This window comes from Botrytis sinoallii, assembly GCF_014898435.1.
Source record: "Botrytis sinoallii strain Bc 23 chromosome Unknown BSIN_031, whole genome shotgun sequence".
Classification (NCBI taxonomy): Eukaryota; Fungi; Ascomycota; class Leotiomycetes; order Helotiales; family Sclerotiniaceae; genus Botrytis; species Botrytis sinoallii.
In genome coordinates this window covers 365,608-385,856 of record NW_024066058.1, presented here as the reverse complement: position 1 = coordinate 385,856, position 20,249 = coordinate 365,608, and the positions used below count along the sequence as shown (strand labels likewise).

General features: G+C 43.1%; 7 protein-coding genes across 7 annotated transcripts; 3 read left to right on the top strand and 4 right to left on the bottom strand.

Annotated features, from left to right (window-relative positions):
• Positions 1–756: 756 nt before the first annotated feature.
• Positions 757–2,484, bottom strand: EAF02_011339 (uncharacterized protein; the record flags this gene model as incomplete). Its single annotated transcript, XM_038907386.1, has 6 exons — positions 757–1,003; positions 1,080–1,326; positions 1,443–1,635; positions 1,691–1,948; positions 2,209–2,386; positions 2,474–2,484. 6 exons carry the CDS (start codon positions 2,482–2,484, stop codon positions 838–840), a joined length of 1,053 nt encoding a protein of 350 aa, XP_038752866.1. The 3' UTR covers positions 757–837.
• A 386-nt stretch (positions 2,485–2,870) lies between these two features.
• On the bottom strand, positions 2,871–4,806 carry EAF02_011338 (uncharacterized protein; the record flags this gene model as incomplete). Its single annotated transcript, XM_038907385.1, has 4 exons — positions 2,871–3,776; positions 3,839–3,922; positions 3,978–4,123; positions 4,176–4,806. The coding sequence occupies 4 exons, from the start codon at positions 4,804–4,806 to the stop codon at positions 2,871–2,873; spliced, it is 1,767 nt and encodes a 588-aa protein (XP_038752865.1).
• A 1,625-nt stretch (positions 4,807–6,431) lies between these two features.
• On the top strand, positions 6,432–8,660 carry EAF02_011337 (uncharacterized protein; the record flags this gene model as incomplete). The annotated part of the gene is made up of 6 exons (XM_038907384.1): positions 6,432–6,797; positions 6,995–7,273; positions 7,334–7,419; positions 7,576–7,971; positions 8,040–8,107; positions 8,179–8,660. The coding sequence occupies exons 2-6, from the start codon at positions 7,121–7,123 to the stop codon at positions 8,658–8,660; spliced, it is 1,185 nt and encodes a 394-aa protein (XP_038752864.1). The 5' UTR covers positions 6,432–6,797; positions 6,995–7,120.
• A 2,768-nt stretch (positions 8,661–11,428) lies between these two features.
• EAF02_011336 (uncharacterized protein) lies at positions 11,429–13,550 on the bottom strand (the record flags this gene model as incomplete). The annotated part of the gene is made up of 2 exons (XM_038907383.1): positions 11,429–13,371; positions 13,427–13,550. 2 exons carry the CDS (start codon positions 13,548–13,550, stop codon positions 11,429–11,431), a joined length of 2,067 nt encoding a protein of 688 aa, XP_038752863.1.
• Positions 13,551–14,598: 1,048 nt separating this feature from the next.
• Positions 14,599–16,511, top strand: EAF02_011335 (uncharacterized protein; the record flags this gene model as incomplete). The annotated part of the gene is made up of 2 exons (XM_038907382.1): positions 14,599–14,664; positions 14,742–16,511. 2 exons carry the CDS (start codon positions 14,599–14,601, stop codon positions 16,509–16,511), a joined length of 1,836 nt encoding a protein of 611 aa, XP_038752862.1.
• Positions 16,512–16,692: 181 nt separating this feature from the next.
• EAF02_011334 (uncharacterized protein) lies at positions 16,693–17,593 on the bottom strand. The gene is made up of 3 exons (XM_038907381.1): positions 17,466–17,593; positions 17,334–17,404; positions 16,693–17,269 (listed from the first exon to the last, which is right to left on the bottom strand). The coding sequence occupies exons 1-3, from the start codon at positions 17,507–17,509 to the stop codon at positions 16,857–16,859; spliced, it is 528 nt and encodes a 175-aa protein (XP_038752861.1). The 5' UTR covers positions 17,510–17,593; the 3' UTR covers positions 16,693–16,856.
• A 220-nt stretch (positions 17,594–17,813) lies between these two features.
• On the top strand, positions 17,814–19,567 carry EAF02_011333 (uncharacterized protein; the record flags this gene model as incomplete). Its single annotated transcript, XM_038907380.1, has 2 exons — positions 17,814–17,993; positions 18,044–19,567. The coding sequence occupies 2 exons, from the start codon at positions 17,814–17,816 to the stop codon at positions 19,565–19,567; spliced, it is 1,704 nt and encodes a 567-aa protein (XP_038752860.1).
• Positions 19,568–20,249: the final 682 nt, after the last annotated feature.

The window sequence follows — 20,249 nt, the reverse complement described above, 5'->3', positions numbered from 1 at the left end:
TAGAATCCAAGGGAAACGGGAACGTTATATCTTCATCCAATTATCATCGCAACCGGATCTTGTTTCCATGAATGGGCGGTACATGCGGCTAACTTTACCCTACTCCTTTCGTCCTCAAAGGAAGGTTAAATGCCAATTGCGATCTGACAATCGTTGAATAGGTCGTGCAATCATCTTTCAATAGGTCTTGCATCTCAGTACCTAGGTATCCATATCAATGAAGAAGTGTGTGCAGAACATGGAGAGATCAGGTGGAACATCAACATTTCAGTGATGATTGTGCAAAATGAAGTAAAAGGTTGCTAACAATTCGATGGCACTTGTATCTTTTTTCTTTGATTGGTACATGGTTTGGTTTTGAATTGAAGGAGATGCAAAGTTTTGAATTAGAAATCTTGATATCCATATATCACTTCCGCAGATGTGGCTGGTGTCGCCCAAGTTGTTAGATGTTTTGTCGATCTATATGTAGCACAGCCACCCGAGAACCTTTTCGAGATGTCAGTCTGTCTCAAGATATCTCTTTGGTTGTCCGTCTTTCTTTTGAAAGCATTACTGATCCGGTGAAGACTGTAAGGGCGATTCGTACGGCGTTGTTCATTGTTAATAGATAGATTAATAGATAGAGATGCTAGGTCAACTCTCCAGCCCAGGTATCCTGCCCTGTAAGTGAAAATGAACACTCAGACAAGCACCTTTTTGATAGGGAAGACTCATCAAGAGTCATGGTTAGGGGTAGATGTAGTGATGGTCAAGATGCGGATCTATGATGAAGGTATCTATTTATTGACAACATGGTGTACTTTAGATGTGTTTGAATCTATATTCCTCTTTATCTCAATTAAATTCCTCAAAAAATGCCACCATCTTCTCGTGAAACCAATCTTCTTCCTGGATAGGAATTGCATGCCCAACACCTTCTCGGATTTCCGCTCTACCTGGTTGAAGAAATGCCATCAGTTTCTCGCCATGAGGAAATGATATAAGTCGGTCAAGTGTGCCACTGTGTGGGATGTTAGTCTTTATTCGGTCATCAGAACGTCGAATGTATCAACTCATCAATTAGTTAAAATACTTACTGCATGACTGCGATTCTGTCTCTTCCCACTTTGTCCCCTAGTTCTTTCAATTGCGCAGGGCTCTTGTGGTGCCAACCAGCAGCAATAGCCTGGAGCAGAAACCCGTACGTTTTGAAAGCTTTAGGATCGAGTCGTTTGGTTAATTCAGCAGCAGCAAAACGCTCGTAATTGGTAGAGAAGTGTGCATAGGGGAAAGGATGACCTGGTGGTGATTCAACCAAGGGGGTTGATTCCGAAGGCAGATGGGCTAATTTTGATGTTAGGTCTTTGGAGCAGAGGAAGTAGAGACGTGGCAATAAAATAAAATAAAATAAAATGGCGGATACGGAGTGCATCACAAGGGTAAAGAGAGTAATAACGGACTAGTATCTGGTAATGATAGCCATGACGCAGGAAATAACGACAACGATGCATCCAAAACAGATCGATCAAGTGGCTTGGGGACAAACATCATAACTCTCGTGCGCAAATTTTCGAAGAAGCTAGTCGTATTTTCGATGTAAGGTGCTGTGGAAAGTAAATTGAGAGTAGCAATTCGGTTTGGTATCATCAATGCCTATATGTCAAATGAGTCTTGGATGATGGAATTGATAAGATATTTGGAGACTCACCAGTTCTTGTGCAATCATTCCACCCATGCTAACTCCAGTGATGTTAAGTTGTCTGTCCTTCGTCCAACCTAAATGGTCGAGTAGCTCGATACAATCCTTGGCCATTTCCGAGGTAGAATATCGTAGGATGGGGGTGTCTGATCCGCCCATACCTCGATTATCAAATACTAACGAGGAATATTTATCTCCTCTTTCATGACCAAAGTACAGGGTTTGTCTTTGCCATGTTGACTTGTTAGAACCTAAGCCCATAATCCACTGGATGAAAACTCCAGATTAGCATGTTGATGCACGAAACACGTGACCTAATTGAGACCAAGTTTCGTCTATAAGGTCAAAAGTTTGCGGAGATGCAAACAGTGCCGGCGATAAGCTAGAGGGATGAGCAGAAGCATGAATAACATTCATGTACGAGTCTCAATACTCTTGAGCTTTGAGCTACCCATTCTCCGCATTTCAGTCCGCCATGCACTTGCATGTGATATACGTTACACCAAAATCCAAGATTGTCCACTTACCACAACCTTCGTCTCTCCACTGCCATGAACCTCCCAGTCTATCTTGAACGGACCTCCTCTACCAACTCCAATCGGCAACTTTCCACTCTGCGTTGGGGTAAGTCTCCATATTGTATCTGGGTAGGATTTATGTGCGAGGATTTCAGCCACACTTGGACGTTTATCAACGGGTGGTTCACTGGAAGAAATCGAAAATCAGTTCTCATTCCTTTGACGAAATTTCACATATCTTCGGTGCATATATTTGATGCTTGGGGAATTATACGTTTCACTCATTGTATTTTGAGGTGGGTTTGAGATGACTTGAATTAGTTTTCAATTTTGTCGATGTGTAAATGGAAGGAACCTTCCGCCCAGCAGTAAATCTGGACACATCACGTGATGTTGCTGGATCATATCAAAATCACTTGATCAAAGTTAATCGCAATCACAATCATTTCAATTAAAATTTATCAGAAAGCTACAGATTTAGGCATTTTACATGATTTTGACCTCAATCAAAAATTTGGTGATAATAGGCCATGTCCTGAAACATTTTCACTACTATTTATGTTTCTTCTAGCATGTGCACAGCGTTTGAGGTATGTATATATGTATGTTCTCAATTATCCTTTGTTTTCATAAAATATACATGATTATAGTCTATCTGATCCTATGATTGATCAAGGTCTTGTTCTTTCGGAATTGGCATCTAATCTCCAGGCTGAACGATCATATGATGCCGGCCAGACACCATTCTTTCCGGGTGCTAAAATACCCTTGGGGTCAAGAGCGTTCTTGATCTTCTCGTTCAACTTCATCTGCGCATTATCATTCCAACCATAAGTTTCTGCAATCTGATCCATCAAGGCAATATGAGTTCTATATTCTCCCCATCCGTTGTCGGCACAGACTTGGATGAGCTCCCGGATAAGCTTGTGGGCGCGTCGTTTTTGATCTTCATCTTCACGGTCAAATACTAAGCATACGATATGATGCATCTCGCGCATACCGATGGTGAAAGTTCCGAAAAAATCAAAACCGGCCTCTAGAGTCATCTTTTGGGTGAGAGCATACTGCTTGCTTGCATCTTCACCACTGATCTTCGAGATAGGCGAGAAGAAAAGATGGGCACCATTGGGAAGCCAGTCTACCCAGGAAATCTCATCAATCGTTGGGATACCTCGTAGGGTTTTTGCACGAATGTGAAGAACACACTTCTCTTTGATATCTTCTGGAAGGAAGAATTTGGCACCTTCAATGGTTCCAAAAGCATCCTTAACCACTTGCCAGAGGACATCGCGTACAGGTTTGGGGCCGTATAAAGCACCATAGAAGTTCCAGCGTCCAAGGTTGAGTTTCTTGGCTATGGCATCTAATTCTTCTTCATTAAGAGGACGATCAACATCGTAGTATGATTTTTTGGTTCCCATCACTGCTGCGTCGAGCAGAATATGTCGGATTGAAGGAACGTTCTGAATGACCATCTGTAATCGAAGGGGACGGATGATGTCAACGATCTTTGGCAAGTCGGCATTCTTTGGAAAAGTGATGAGATAAGGTTGATAACCTCCCGGATTTGGCATAAGCTAAGATTATCTGGGTCAGTATAGAGTCGTAGCGCAAGGACGGAGGTGTTCATATTACTTACCCAAATGCCCATCTTCGTCACAATACCAAGGTTGCTTTGTGAAAAGATACCATCGTTGTATGGCCCAAAACCATAAGGAAACAACTAGAATATGATGAGTTTGAAACATTTTTAAGTTGCGTCCCTAGACTAAGCATACCTGCCAACACTTGTTTCCTGGTTGTTGATCTAAACTTCCGCCCTCAACTGTTGGTTGCGTTGGATCGGGTAAAGCACCCATGCCTGTCCTGATAAGCTCTCCGGTTGGAAGCACAACCTCGAGACCGCAATGCATCATGAAGTGATCTGCTTGAAGTATCAGCAAGTGTCCCATTCTCAGATGCAAGATATCACAAACCTCCGTATGGAGTATATCCTACACCACGCTCAATAGTGTTTCCAACGACAGAACCACCACCCAAATCCGGTGTGTCAATCCAGAGTTGATCGTCTAGTTTCTTCTCCTTCAAGTAGTCGTATAGACCGAAGAATGTCACACCTGGCTCTAATAGCGCATATGCCCCTTCAGAGTTGACTTCTAGCACTTTGTTCATATTTTTGCCCATATCCAAGCCAATGCTACCAGGAACTCTTGGAGCTGCTCCTCCATATCCTACATTTCTGCCAATTGAGAATGGCCAAAGCGGTATCTCGAACTCATTGCAGAGTCTAACAATTGCTTGGACTTCTTCGACATTGCGGGGTGCAATGGTGGCGGATACGACGAAGTAATCTTTGTCGAAGAGGTGGTACATATCGTGCGCTTTGGAAGGGTCAGTGTAGAGTTCCTTTGTGAGCTCTTCTTTCTTCTTGATAATGATGACATTTTCAGCACCAGTTGTTCGTTCAGCATGAGAAATGAATTCTGCGAACTTCTCTGAAGTAGTTCCTGGTGGCAAGGCAAGAGGATCGTTTGCTGCTGGTGTGGTAGCTGCGTTTGGTACACGAAGGGCGAGAGGGGTGCCAGTGGTAATAAGAGGGGCTGCCATCTCTTTTGATTTGCGAGAAAAGAATGCGGATTAAGATGTTAAGAAATATGCCTTGAATAAAAACGAGGTGGTCTATTCAAGAAGAAACAGATGATCGGGTACGCCACCCAAGAGATTTATATACTTCGAGAAACACAAAAGTGCTTTCAACCTCCCGGGCTTGTTATCTACTCTGAGCCTGTCTGCAAACCACTAGACGGAGTAAGTTCCTATCGAAGGGGCGTTGTCTTCCGCCAAATGTTACCTTTCCAGTGGGTCACACGGGGAGCAACCCTCAATTTGCGGTGATGACAATCACGCGGTAGTGGGGTTATTCTCTGAAACATATGGAAGAGACTCCAAGAACAGGCGCTGACCCCAGACCGTCAATTGAAGACATTGCTACAGGAGTTCGAAGGATGAGCCATATCGCGAATGTGACAAGGAGGGGTTTATGTAACACCAGTTGTTGAACAGTGTTTAAACTTCGCGATGACATGCACGACTAGCATGGTGATACTACACTACAAAGGTTCCACGTTACTCTCCCCTCGTTTGGAAGTAAACAAGCCTCGGTCCACAATAGCTCAACGCATTGTGGAGTGCTAATGACAGCTCGTTTATATTATATATGGGTCCTATGCCCGTTCTCATATATCTGTGGAGTTATGTGCTCTGCGGGATGAGGTACCAAGTGGGAACTTGCCAATTTAGTGCATGGCTTTCCTTTCCTCTTCCTTGTCGTAATTTTATAATGGATATGGAATTGGAAGTCTCCATTTTACTTCTCTCGAATGGTGCACATCTCTGGCATTCTGCTTCCTATGTAAGCCGAATCGACATGCATTAATCGTGCCATGAAGATGGAGAGTCAGGAACCGTTTCACTCTCGGAACGATGAAGAGATTCCGTATTCCAATTGCGGGCCGGATACCCTGGCCCTTGCAACTTTCCTTGCAACCTATCAAGGGATCCTCGGAAGCTGCAGAACTCTGCATTCTTGACCTTAGCAATAATGACTGATGGCATTTTTCCATGTCGATATCAAGGTCATTTGAAAGAAAAAGTAGTTTTTCCCCAGCTGGACGGAAAAAGTGTCAATCACTTAATTTTCAATAATTTTCACTAGATTGGACTATCAATGTTCTTAATCATGAGTTGAGTCACAATAATGAAATGATTACAGTGTACGAGTATAGCTATTCTAAACTCTCTAAGATCCTGATCAACATTTCATATTGTTATTCAATTTCGAAATAATACTGTTGCTTTTCAAGAGTTTCGGGTTTTGAGAGTTTAATGTGGCGGTTAACTTGTCCAGCTAGAGCTTTTCCACAGGAAAACACCCCAGAAGCAATGCCGGTGCGAAATAAGTTGTTGGATTGTCACAATTTACTTGAATGCACACCATATGGACCTTTCTTTCAGGGTCTCATTATTTATCCGCAAGTTTAACTAAGGCTTCTTAGTATCAACAGATGTGTGGGAAAGTTCGGAACTTTCAAAGGACAACCGACTTTTATTAAGTAATATAATTGCAGTAAGCAGTTCATTCACAATCCTTAATATCCAAAGGTTTTTGATCAGTGGTTAGTCTCCACATTTCAACTTCACATACGTATATAGCATATCAGTCCCTGATCCAATTCTGACACGGCTCCACTGAAAACCATTCCAGTAGCATCTCTTCACATGCAACTAGCCCCATCGACTACTACAGAAGTTCCTATCCCTATTGTTGGAACTTTTTTTTAGGGTACCCGCGATAGGCTCACATCTTGGGATCGACTCAGCTCTACTTCATGTAATGCTATCCGCCACCAGGGATGAGATTTCCCGTTGGATTCTTCATGGTATTTACTTGCAAGCAAAGAAGAAAACATGCAGCACGAGTTGCCTCAAAAAAGGAACCAGCCAAGAAGTGCCGCTCATCAACATTCATAAAATTTAACTTTCCATTTTCGGGCCCCTAGGTTAAAACTCTGGTCAACATACAGACACTGTGCGAATAAGTAAGTTCCGAATTTGTATTCGTCATGAAGATCCTCTCTGGATCCCAGACTTTTGCTCCCTATGCAGAGAATTACTTTTTTAATCCTTATATTACTTGATGAAATAAAGGGAAAAGTCCATATTTCAGATGCAGACCCCATTCTTCACAACATTTTGTATCTTATTAGCAAAACTTTGTTGACAAATACCGACACAGCAAGAATTATCTATACCAAGAGTAACTGAATTTATTACATCAATAGTATCGGACGGTACAGTTATAGTGAGAAAACTCCAAAGGCAGATATACATTACGTCTAGGGCGTACCAGCCCGCTGGCACAATGGGTCACTTGTCAGCTCTAGGTCCTATCATTATCTTGGTGATGTGGATTGAGACATTCGCTGCAGCCGTTTTTGTAGGGCTGCGGATGTACACTCGATACTATATCGTTCAAGCTACGGGGTATGATGATTGGCTTACTGTCGCCAGTCTTGTGAGTGCTAACTGCGAACCTATCTTTTGTCATTCAATGCTAACGAAGCAATTATCATAGGTCTTGTTCGTGGCATATACCGCTTTCTGTACGGCGGCAGCCATCCAAGGATTGGGATCTCATTTTACCGATATCACGCCTGCTCAGTGAGTCATCTCATCCTTTACAGATTAAACCGCCTATGCTCAACTTAGTTTGAATGTTTCGATCTCCATATCTTCATTCATTTCTTGATGCAGGCCTGATGCAGTTACTGTACTAAACTGTGTGGAAGAACAAGAACTGATTCTCGTGCGTTCTAGATTCGTCATGTCGAACAAGATGGAAATCGCTGGTCAAACATGCAATATCATTGCCATCGCCACCAGCAAGTCCGCCGTAGCTGTATTTCTCCTGCGTCTCGTCGTTGTTCCCTGGCATAAAGTCTTCCTGTGGGTTTGTATCGTCAGTACATTTATTGTCTGTATCTCCTGCGCCCTTCTCGACTTCTTCCAAAGTTCGCCCATTGCGGCAGTCTTTGATCCATCACTCCCTCACACTGTCAACTTCAATTTCACAGCGAATGCAATCTTCTCGGGAAGCTATACAGCGATGATGGATTTTACTCTGGCATTGTTTCCATGGTACTTTCTGGCGCCTGTTCAACTCAAAAAGAAGGAGAGGTTGACCATTTCCTTCGGTCTTACGTTGGGTGTATTGTGAGTTTTCCTGAATCAGGAGCTGTGGAAAACTTTTTGAACTTCATGCTTATGGAAGTTCTATTTAGTGCGGGAATGTGTGGTATTGTTCGGGCCATTGAGCTAGGAGGTCTGGCATCTCGAACCGATTATACTTGTAAGTTTTCATGCATCCTCCACTAGAAATCACCATGATGCCAAAGAAACAAAATTCATACCACCCCACAGATGACACAGTACCTCTCATTCTTTGGGGCTCCAGCGAACTTCTTGTCGCCATAGTATGTGCCTGTATCCCAGTTCTTCGACCACTCTACAAGCGACTCCGAGGCCAAACAAAGTCTTCCGACCAAGGAAGTGGTCCCTATCCCAACAAAAGCGGAAGCAAATCAGGGGGTGGATATGCATTAAGTTCATTGCGTCGCGATGAGTTCTCCGCGAACGAAAGGAGTCGAGGAGGTGGAAAATCAAGTTATAACACGCAAGTGAATAGTGAGAGAAATGCGTCGGGGATGGATAATGGAAGTGATGAGAGCATATTGAGAGAGGCATGGAGATTTGGGATCAAGGAGACGGTGGAGGTTGATGTTAGCTACGGGAGAGAGGGGGAGGTTGACGAGGAGATGGGGGTGCCGCAGGGCGTGAGTGTGCGTGGGGGGAGCAGAGATGTGAGGGGGGGAGAAAGGGCTCCGAGTGTACATGGCTTTTAAAGCCCGCCAATTTGAGGGATAGTTTACGATCGATATTATTTTCATGCATGGGTAATGATTATTAGAGGGCCTTGAAATATACTACGGTATTGGCGGGTATTCTTGGGATTTTCACAATGATGTTGTGGCGTCTAATGGTTACATATTTGGATGGTTTATCAGATGTATCCATGCCGGGCATGTATGTATATATGGACCAAGCGACGATACAAGAATTCCCTAAACGAGCAATCGAATAATTTGTCTGATGTCCGTCTAATCATTCATTCATTCACCTACCTATCCAATCCATTCACACATTCAAATCAGCCACATCAATGATCAAATCTCTCAAATTCTACTCTCGCAAGAAACCCAATCCGATAGGTTGAATTGAAGTAGCACGGTTCGCATACTGCTCAGTTCATACCAGCTCAGCTCAGCTCACCAAGATCTACACACAATCGAAGTATGGATATGAACGGACCAGGTAATCATGGTGATCATAAATCCCCATCCCTACCTTCTCAAGAATAGTTTCGGGAACTAAAGAACACTAAATACGGAGGGAAGGGCTTGGCAGGAAAAGGAAAGGCACTATTAATTGGATATGAGGATGAAGATGGATTTTGGGTTTCGATTATCGAATTCTTAGAGGAAGAGTTGCAGTAGATTCAGAAACTAAAATAAGTGTTTCGAATCGATGGGTCTCGTTTCAATAAATGCTATTTGTTATCTAGGTATGTATGGTATTTGGAAAATACTTTGCTGGAGATCTAAAGGAGACGGACTCCGATTTGGGCGGGTGGTAAATTGCGAGGAGGCTAGGTGGAAACAAAAAGGACAAAAGACATACAACAGTGGGGATTCGCTGGTGGTCACCCACCCAACTACTAATCCACCGATCTGAAGCTTGTGTATGGCAGAGCGGACGGGATGCCCAATTCTCTTCAGTCTATGGTCGTATGTGATAGAACATAGTTCTTCAACAAATATATACGCTGATGCACAGAGTGAGAGATGAGTGGTAAACTGAGGGAGCATTGCTAATGAGAAATTCCTGAGAGATACATACTCTCAAATTCCTGCTTCTCTCACATCGTTCAAAGAAGGAGAGGAGAGTAGATTCGGAGACGAGTGAAGTCAGATTTCAAGTTAGACTGATGCATCAAAAAGATGAACAGGCAAAGAGTTTTGCTAACTCCAACTAGAAAACTACCTTACGGAGGTTGACGGCGTAAGTCGTATAAGCCCCATTTTTAATAAAAGTTGCTGTTTTACGAAATTCCAATGCTGCTTTTACTAATTTTATTAGATATTCAGTTATCCTTTCCAAAATTTCGAATTTTGAATCCCTTTATTCAAATTTTCAACTCTTTTTCAACTTTTACAATTTTGAAGCTTTTGAAACTTTTAAAGCTTTCTATTAGTTCTAGATAGGCTTAGAATAGTATTTCTGAAAAGAAAAATATAAATTTCGATAAATTTGAGTGATTTTGTTAGGGGGTAGAATAAATTTACAATATTTTCACTATCTGGAGTTCGCTATATAAATTTTCAATCAGTGTGATGATATGATTGGTTCAAACGATAAAAATGGGGAAAAGCTTGGTCGCTTTTTGGTGTGTTTTACAATACTTACGCCGTCAACCTCTGTACTCCTCCATTCCCAGTCCACCCACTGTAATTTCGAGGTGGACCCATCACAGTTTCACCAGAGCATATTCGTACATACAATCCGCCGTCCTCGACTCCTCGCCAACAATGAAATCACGGTTCAATTTCCACTCCCTGCACACCCCCAGCTCTCGAGCCCTTTCAGCGGGTCTCAAACTATCAAACCATTGAGTCTTGTGTCCATGTCCCTAGTGGCCGTTACACCCGCGAGATCCGGCTCCCTGGAATTCATTAGCACCGAGGGTTGAGAGTGGGGATGTGGAGTCGGAACAACAGTTTGCCCCTTACCCGCATAATTCAACCCCAGTTTCCTGCGCTGCTCAGTGGTGACTTGTAAGTTTACCGTGGCCACCGCTTCGTATATAGAAGGGTTCATTTACCAACTAAACACCCCTCGCAACTCTGCTATACCTATTTCTACGATGTTTTAATAGCCTTCCTTTCTTCAGGGGCATCCAAAGTTAGATCAACCCTATCGAGTTGTTATTGAAACAAGTTTAACACGCATGGAAATTGAGCACCATAAGGGCGGTGTCTATAGATCGTTCAATTGACGAATGAATCCTCCAAATATGATCGTCAATCAAATGGCAAATACGTACTCGTGCGGCCAGAAAGTATGCAACTCCGGCGCTATGAAAACCAGGTTAGTCCTCTTGTAGTTTACCATCTTGTGGTATTTGCATCTAGCGTCGGAGTTGCATACTTTCTGACAGTACGAGTATCTTGAAAAGGATAACGTAAGGGTGGGACGCTGCAACAATGTGACGAGATTGCGTCAATAGAACGTGTAAAGATGGGATGCTAATTCTTGGCTGGGAACACCACAAGCTTATCAGTTCGTGTGAGACAAATATGAAGGAAATGGGTGGCAGGAGGGAGACGATCTTTTCCTCTATGTGAGTTTTCTTAATTTTTTGTATTATCCTTGATCCCACTATCAGATCCTGGATCGTTTCCTCACTTGCAGTATGAAAACATCACAAACGGTCTCCACTTGATCAGAAATCATATGATCCAATACTCCGTACATAACTTTGTAAACGCAGCACGCATAAACAACAACAAACAACAACGACCTCATTTAAGGAAGCCCTTGGTAGAATTCCAGATCATGTCAACACAAAGTCCTCCGTTTGGAGATCACCCTTCATGATTTCTCCATCCATAATCCCATGAACATAAGCTTCTCCAATTAACTCCCACCTATCTTCTCCAACACTCCTTACCACAAAAGGTTGGACCATTCCAAAGACAATGACTATAACATCCCCAGGCAATGATTGTCCAGGCACAAGACCTACATATCCTTGTTCTGATATGAACGGTCTTCTATTTTGCTGATAGCTCATTGCATTTTGGTACGAAGCATACGCAGCTGTCTGAACACATCTTATATGTTCCTCAGTATTTGCATCAAATTCTTCTTCGCTCAAATGATTGTCCGTAATACTTCTCGCATTATCGGAATAGAGTTCTATACTACGTCGAAGATCGTTATAGCCCATTAAAGAGGTATGAGAAGCGCGCATGCGGAACGTGAAGGAGTCGGTCTGGTCTGCGCAGGGAATGCGCCAATTGGCTCCGAACCATTTCATTTCGTCCAGCGATAGCGGTGATAGAGCATCTTTCGCATTTAGAGCCTGAGCCTGCTCACAGAAATGTGTTATTTCATCAAAGTACCGCATGATATTGGCGTGGATTGCTAGGTATTCGTCGGTAGTACGAGATATGATACCCTGTCTGTTGTCGACAGTAAACAAACTTCCAATCGCCATAACAGTATCGACTCTAACACCTCTTAGTTCAATGATCCTCGGATCTTTATCTTCCGATGCAGGGACAACCGAAAGTTCAGATTGACCCGAAGCGGAGAAGAGAGCCGCTTTCTTAGTCTCACAAGATGGTTCTAGCAGTGTGTTGGTGAAATCCGGAACCCAACTAGGAAGACCTTCCAAAGTTTTGGGTTGTTGATTCCATGCCAACAAATCCCCGTTGTTCTGTACCAACAGTTTTCGAGAGACAGATGTGAAAATTTGTACTGTCTCTTCATCCGAATCGATGTTGGTATATATGGGTTGAATGTTTAAAGATTGGGCATCGGAAGCCATTCCTAACAATCCATAAATCCTATCTCGAGGATATCTTGCCTTTCTGACTAAATCTTTGGAGGCCTGGATACAACCTCTCTCTAACAGTTTGACAAGAGGAGATCCACCGGTTTTGCGGTGATGTTCTCGCGTCCCCAGAAGTCGGTTCAGGCTTATAGGGGCAGTACTTAGACATCTTGCAATCTCTTGAAGAATTGGTGATACGATGGGATCATGAGCTGTTTTCTGGAGGCCGTATGTGTGAATGATCATTGCAGACTGCATGGCAAAGAAAATCCAAGCTGCTTCGAACCAGGGATGAAATGGTATAGTCTTCTGACCACATGTTATCATCAACTCTTTGCCAAGGCAGAATTCCTGCATGATCCAAAGTCGGTTCCAATAATCTCGACTCCCTATTTCATGCCAGCCGAGAAATGGGAAGTCAAGGCCAATATCAATAGCAAGTTGATACAGCGAGCGTTTTATATTAGCAAGCGGATCGTCTATTTTTGGACGATTAAATCCATATCCTTCTTGATCTTCTCGAATGTAAAATTCACAATCTCTCATACTATCCACTGTAACAGAAAAAATTCCTGCATCATACGCAGCCTGTCCTATAATCAGAGCCGCGTCCATAGCCTCGTCAGTTCGAGGAGTTCCTTCGCCTAGAAATACATCCACGATACTGGCACAACTGTAGATATCTCTCATCAGTTTGATTTGTTCTGCCTTCTCTTCCGGATCATTCTGGTTGATACATATTGCATCTGCCCAGAGAACCGTCGGTTTTGTCTCATGCCGAAATGCCTTCAAAGCCTGTTCCAAACTAATGGTAACTTCGACTTCTGTCTCGTCGAGTAAAATTTGTGCCCGAGGAAGATCAGGTTCCCCCCAGCAGTAAGACAAAGCATGATAGTCTGGGGCTTCTCTTAAAGATACTACGTGCAGAGTGCAAGAAACTGTGGTAGCGTCAGTAATTGCGATACGCATTGTTGTGATCATCTTCCCAATTACCTGTATCAAGTTGCTTGGGCAGCCTATCCGACCTTGTGAAATCCGTGTGACTCTTTGGGAGAATATGTAACACTCGAATTTGAAGTTCCTGGGAATTTATAGGATTGTAATGATAAGACGCCATCCTTTCAAGAAGATATCAATGTAAAAACAATTGGGACAATAGGACAAAGACCTGATTGCATCTTCGATTTGAGGTTTTCGTTGAAACTCATCTTAAGTTCAGCTGGACACCAAGGAATGCCAACCGAAATCTTGCAGACGCCTCATTCCATTCGTTGTTAACGACAACTCAGCTATGCTACTGCGATTAGCCTGGCACTCGAAAGAGTTAGAAGAATAAAGCTATATTAGTGGAGGGGATGTGGTCAATAAATTTGTGATTGATGGCGATCGAGAACCTTTTGTTAGCAAGCAATCGACAATCAGCAATGGTCGAATCAAACCTTCTCGACGATATACACAACAACTGTTGTCGCCAATTTGGTACCCGGAAACTCAACTGGATTGCACTTGATCTAAGACAAATTAGACAATAAATTTCCTGCCAGTTAGAACGTGCCCCTCATTAGCTTTCGGAAGCAGCAGGTCATCGGGGCCAGAGCAATTGCAGATACAAAAACATCGCGTATGAAGAAAAATTGTTCTAGTATTGACAAAGTATCAATCGCTCCGTGATACAATGCTAGGAGGCAAATATAACAATCGACCTGGCTATCTTGGATAGCTGCGATAGCTGCGATAGCCAGATTAGGCCATCCTTGAGAAGTTTAGCCAAGAATCACTATTTTCAACATCTAAGACTCAATCTAGTAACGTAATTTTGAGACCATAACCTTATTATCCAGCATGCATTGCAGCTGTTACAGCAATTCTCAAAAAACAATAGACGAAGCTAAGGCATTTGAGTTATGACAGTGAGCCAGGAGGATATCGCAATAGCTCAAGAAGCGTTTTTTATGATGATGCTCTTTGGTAAGCTCCCGGTGAGCACTTGAATGTAACGAATAAATTTTGGCGCGCAGAAATGAAGGGTCGTTGCGCCGCGCCGCTAATGGGAACAGGGATTATATAAGCACTCCGTCATTGACTGTCTCCTCGTAAACATCTTATTTTGTTCATCATAAACTTATAATACAAATTAATGCGATGTATCTGAAACAGAAGTAAAGATGGGACAATCTCAGTCTGGTACCAGTGATAAACATGTTACGACACAGCAGCTGAGTCATGAACTGGTAAGTTTGCGATTCATGGAAGCTCCCCTCTTGAATCTCCAACCACTTTGGAGAACTTGTAATAATTGCTATTTAAGGCTCGGAAATTCGCAAAACGTTGCTTTACCCCTCTCGAATTGTTCTCATTCCAGGATGTTTTCAAGAGTCTTGCAGATCATCAAGATGGAGTCGCATATCTCAAGGAAGATACCATCGCACGATTCCTGGAGATTCCGGATATACTAGGCGCTTCCCCAATTATATTCCAGATGGTATCCTATCTTGGTGCGTTTCCATTCGGTCAGGACGCGCCAGCAGTCTTGGGGTTTGAACAAATGATTATGGTGGTAGTAATCATGACGGAACGGTATCAGAGGGTATTGAAGAAGGGCAATAGGGATCGGACAAAACTACTATTTCGAAGTCTGGCGGTATACGATAGAAGGGAATCTTGCGCGGGAATTGAAAATGAAGAAGATAAGGCGGATACAACGTCTCCGCCAGCAGAAGGAGAGAATGCTGTCAAAAAACATGCAACAGGATTCGCTATCGATGAAGCTGTGAATGATGACGATGAAGAGGAAGATGATGATCTTGCTTTAGCTGCACTTGAGTCACTGGATGTCATTGAAGTATTTCGTCACGGAGATCCGCCCATAGCCCAAGCTACGATTCCCTCCGATAATCTTAAAAAATTGATTATGCTACTCCTATTGGTAGCGCCGTTAGGGATCCAAGAGAGTTTAGCTCATCACACCGAAAGACTCGCCAGATCACAATTAGAAAGTCTTCGAAGAACAGCGGACAACATTCTTGCAGCTTTTGTAAATGTGGAAAAATTCCCTGGTGTTAAAATACATCAATTCAACACTGTGATACCCATTTCATTGCCTTTTGTATTTAATGGATTCAATGCTCTGTTCGAACACTTCTTGTTCTCCAAGAACATTGATTTCACAAAACGGAAAGATCCTTCAGAAGCACCGCCTCCAATACCTTTGGATGCTGAAATAGATCAGCCTCTTCTTCCACAAATAGGTGAAATACTGGATCTCAATGTTTTGTCGCAACTTTCCTTCTTCCTTCCCGGGGATTCTCTCTTCCGACGTCTTCGACTACTCTATTCCGGTGGCGATGCTGGATTCTCTATGGGTTCTTTCGAGACAAGAGTATTCAATTGGCGTGCACCAACTATCCTTTTGGTCGCCGGAAACAGAATTGAAGATTCTCCCACCGGTGGACAGGAAAAGAATTTTGCAGACACATTGCCGCCTAAACGATTTCCCAATAGTGGTAAATCATCCAGAGTTGTCTTTGGAGTCTATCTCTCACAACCTTGGAGACAAACTCATAAAGAGTGTTTTGGAGACACCGACACACTACTTTTCCAGCTCGAACCCGTTCATGAGGTCTTTCGCGCTTCGGTAATTAACAATGATTATGTGGCATTCTCCAAACCTCCATCAGCCCATCCATGTTTATCCTTTGGATGCCCACACCCTAAAACGAAACAGACGGCTGGACTATCTACTCATGTGAATCTTGGCGCTGTATCGTTATATCTAGATTCTTCTTTTGAATTTGGTGTTTTTACACACAACTATTCATCTGGCGGAGGAGCATTCCACAACAGTGAGACCAGACGCACAGATTTTCAAGACCGATTTGAAATCGAAAGTTTAGAAGTCTGGGGTTGTGGAGGCGATGCCGAAGCTCAGAAACAAAAGGAGATGTGGGCCTGGGAAGAAAGAGAAGCGGAGGCAAGGAGAAAGATCAATCTAGGAACTGGTGATATTGAAGCCGATAGGGCGTTGTTAGAAATGGCGGGGCTTATTGGAGGGAATAGGAGTGGTGGTTCTATGAATTGATGGGTTAAGTTCGGAGTTTTGGAAAGCATTGAGTAGGAATGGATCGGGATATCTGAAGCATGTATGGCTTGGAAATTTGAACATTTGGAGGGATATGTTCTTGCGAGTTTGGGTAACTTCATTCAAATAATAGATCTGGATTCTAGTTACTTTGGATATGAAGAACATTGCATTTTTACTATATAAATGACCCATGACCAATGCTAAAATAAATTCGATAAATGAATGGAGTTTGTACATTTCCCTAGCCCATAAGTTATACATATCCGATAACCATACCAAACACCAAACCTCAATGCTATACTTCCCATATACATCCGTTTTAGTCCGTAATTACTACATCTCTCATTTCTTTCCCCACACCAAACCACTCATCTGTTCCATGACTCCACCCTTCGTCTTCTCCCCTTCCTCCACTGGCGCATCCGTCACCACAGCCTTTGGTGCTGGTCTTCCCTCCGCCCTTCTTCTCCTTTCATCCCTCACTCTCCTCATCTCCTTCTCCTCCTCATCTCTGGCCTCTAATTCTCTAATCCAAGCTTCATTCTTCTCTTTAGCTTTTTGCTCCGACAATACTCCCTCAAATTCCTTGCGCTTCTTACGGTCGGAATCCCAGTACATGGATCCGGCAACCATAGCTAGGAGGGTGAAGCCTTGCGCGTAGATACGTGCGCGGAACATGCGTTGAGTGCGGTTGTGGTCGCCGGCTCGGATGGAGCGGGTTGCGCCGACGAGAGCGAGGGAGGTGAGGATACAACCTAGAAGGAGAATTGATTAGTGTAAGAACATTGAGAGGAAGCGGGAGGGAGAGAGATGATGTACCCAGGGGAATGAGAGGCTCTTCTTTTAGACGGCGAGTTAGTTTCTGCCAGCGATTTTCTTCATAGAAATCACTATCAGGCCATTAGCTATGAATGAGTGGAACAAAAAGCTTTCTATAAAAATGGCACATACGTATTGCCATCGAAAGACGACGGCAATGGAGTATTGTTCGACATGTTTATTGATTAATATTTCTTCGCGATGCTAAAGTATTTTATAGATGGTGAATTTGTGAAGTTATTGATGTTCCAAAGCTTTATCAAAAGCTTTGCCCCTCCAAATGCATCGAATCACAATGCAACCTTAGGTCGTGATATCATCGGAATTTAAAGCATCCCTGCAAATAATAATTGGAGAGTATCAGCTCCGATATCGAAAGGTGGGAATCCAGCAAATAAAACAATATCAAACTTTATGACTCGATTCTCAACAACACCAAAGAAATATACTCAATTGGAAATCAATACATAATTTTCAGTTATGGAGAACGGAACAGGAACAAATGGAGAGAGAACTCCAAATCACCCACGAACTCCGAGTCTGACTTCCTTTTCTTTGACGGAATATTCAGCAAATCCATCACCGCCATCAGAAAATACAAAATCAAAAGTTAGCAGCATTATTCCGCAGGAATTTATTCTGCCAAATGGATATCCTGATGTGAGTATGCTCAATTGTATTCTAAGAGCTGCAACTGATCAATTGATTAGTATCTACGATTAATCCTCACTTCTCGAGTTTATGAAGTCGTCACTGAGACCCCGCTCACTCCAGCCGTCAACCTCAGCAATCGATTAGAATGCAATGTTCTATTGAAACGCGAAGACCTGCAACCTGTTTTCAGCTTCAAATTGAGAGGCGCATATAACAAAATGGCACATTTAGATCCTAAAGTTAGTTGGAAAGGTGTAGTTGCATGTTCGGCGGGAAATCATGCACAAGGCGTTGCGTATTCGGCGCGCAAACTCAAAATGCCTGCTACGATTGTCATGCCCGAAGGAACACCCAGCATCAAACATCTCAATGTAACGCGATTGGGAGGATCGGTAGTCTTGCATGGGCCGGATTTCGATGCTGCAAAGGAGGAGTGTGGAAGATTGGAGAAATTACACGGATTGACCAATATTCCACCGTTTGATGATCCATATGTTATTGCAGGTCAAGGTACGATTGGTATGGAACTTCTCAGACAAACAAATATTCATAAGTTGGAGGCTATTTTCTGTTGTGTGGGTGGTGGTGGGTTGATTGCGGGGATTGGTGTTTACGTCAAGCGCATTGCTCCGCATGTGAAAATCATTGGAGTGGAGACTTATGATGCGAATGCTATGGTACAATCTTTGGCAGCTGGGAAGAGAGTGACATTGAAGGAAGTAGGATTGTTCGCCGACGGAGCGGCAGTAAAGAATGTCGGAGAGGAAACATTCAGAATATGTCAAGAAGTCATTGATGATGTTATTCAAGTCACTACGGACGAGACATGCGCAGCTATCAAGGACGTTTTCGAAGACACAAGATCCATTGTCGAACCAGCTGGAGCTCTTGCATTAGCAGGACTCAAGAAATATGTTGCGGCCAACCCATCTCCCGATACTTCTCGAAATCTTGTAGCTATTGCTTCTGGAGCAAACATGAACTTCGACCGTCTTAGATTCGTTGCCGAGCGTGCAGCTCTTGGAGAACGCAAAGAAGCTCTTCTTAGTGTCAGCATTCCTGAAGTTCCTGGCGCCTTTTCTGAACTCATCAAAGCCGTCATGCCACATGCCGTCACCGAATTCTCTTACCGATATGCTACCGATGAAGTAGCAAATGTACTCATTGGTATTTCTCTCACCTCTCCTGCATCACAAAGAGACGAAGAGCTTCAATCTCTCCTAAATCGCATCTCATCCAGTGGCATGTCACCTACTGATCTCTCCGGCGACGAACTTGCCAAATCCCATATTCGCTACCTAGTGGGTGGACGTTCAGGAGTACCAAACGAACGACTCTACATGTTCAACTTCCCTGAAAGACCAGGTGCGCTTGAGAAATTCCTCACTACTTTGAGACCGAGATTCAACATAAGTCTTTTCCAATACCGTAATGCTGGAAGTGATATCGGAAAGATTCTGACGGGTATCCTGTGTCCGGATGATGAGGTCAAGGATTTGGAGAGATTTTTGAGGGAAATCGGATATCCTTGGACGGATTGTACAGATTCGCAAGTCTTTAAGACGTTTTTGAGATCGTAAATTCTGATTTATGGGAATATTGAAGGATTATAATGATGAGAGATGCATGAGCGGTGAATATTTACCATTTATGGGCGGAATTATGCATTATATTAGCTCGGCGTTTTTGGGTAGTTCGTTGTAGATAAAAGTCATTGGCCATGGCGATGACTTTATGGCGTTGCATAGATTATAATTAAAGATATCGTAGATTTCGTATGAGGTTCTTTGGTGACTGAACTTTCAAATTGGTGTAGATAGATACTTGAGGAAAGAGAATTCTTTCTTGACGCGGGACTGACCAGGAATGGAAGCCTCACCGGGAGTTTTCTGTTCAAAACTCGACTCTGTGAACTTCACTTTGAGTCTGCCATCAGTCTTTTCGAAAACATTCCTCCACGGAAGGAAAACAGAGCAGTGATGAAATGATTGTTATAATCTTATTGTGAGGTTGGAAATCAAGAAATGATTTATCCTCTTGCCGTCTGGTAGAAGATAATCACATGCCACGCCCACCTTTGAATCCGCAACTTCCTCTTTAGTCGCATACGTTTGTATCTGTCTCCATATCGTCACCCAATTCATACAGGAAAGAGCGAAAAACAACGATCTGCAATAAACTATTACAGCCCAATCCAATCCAATCGAGTTCAATGTAGTACAACATAATACCTTCATCACACAACGTCGAATGAAACATTCC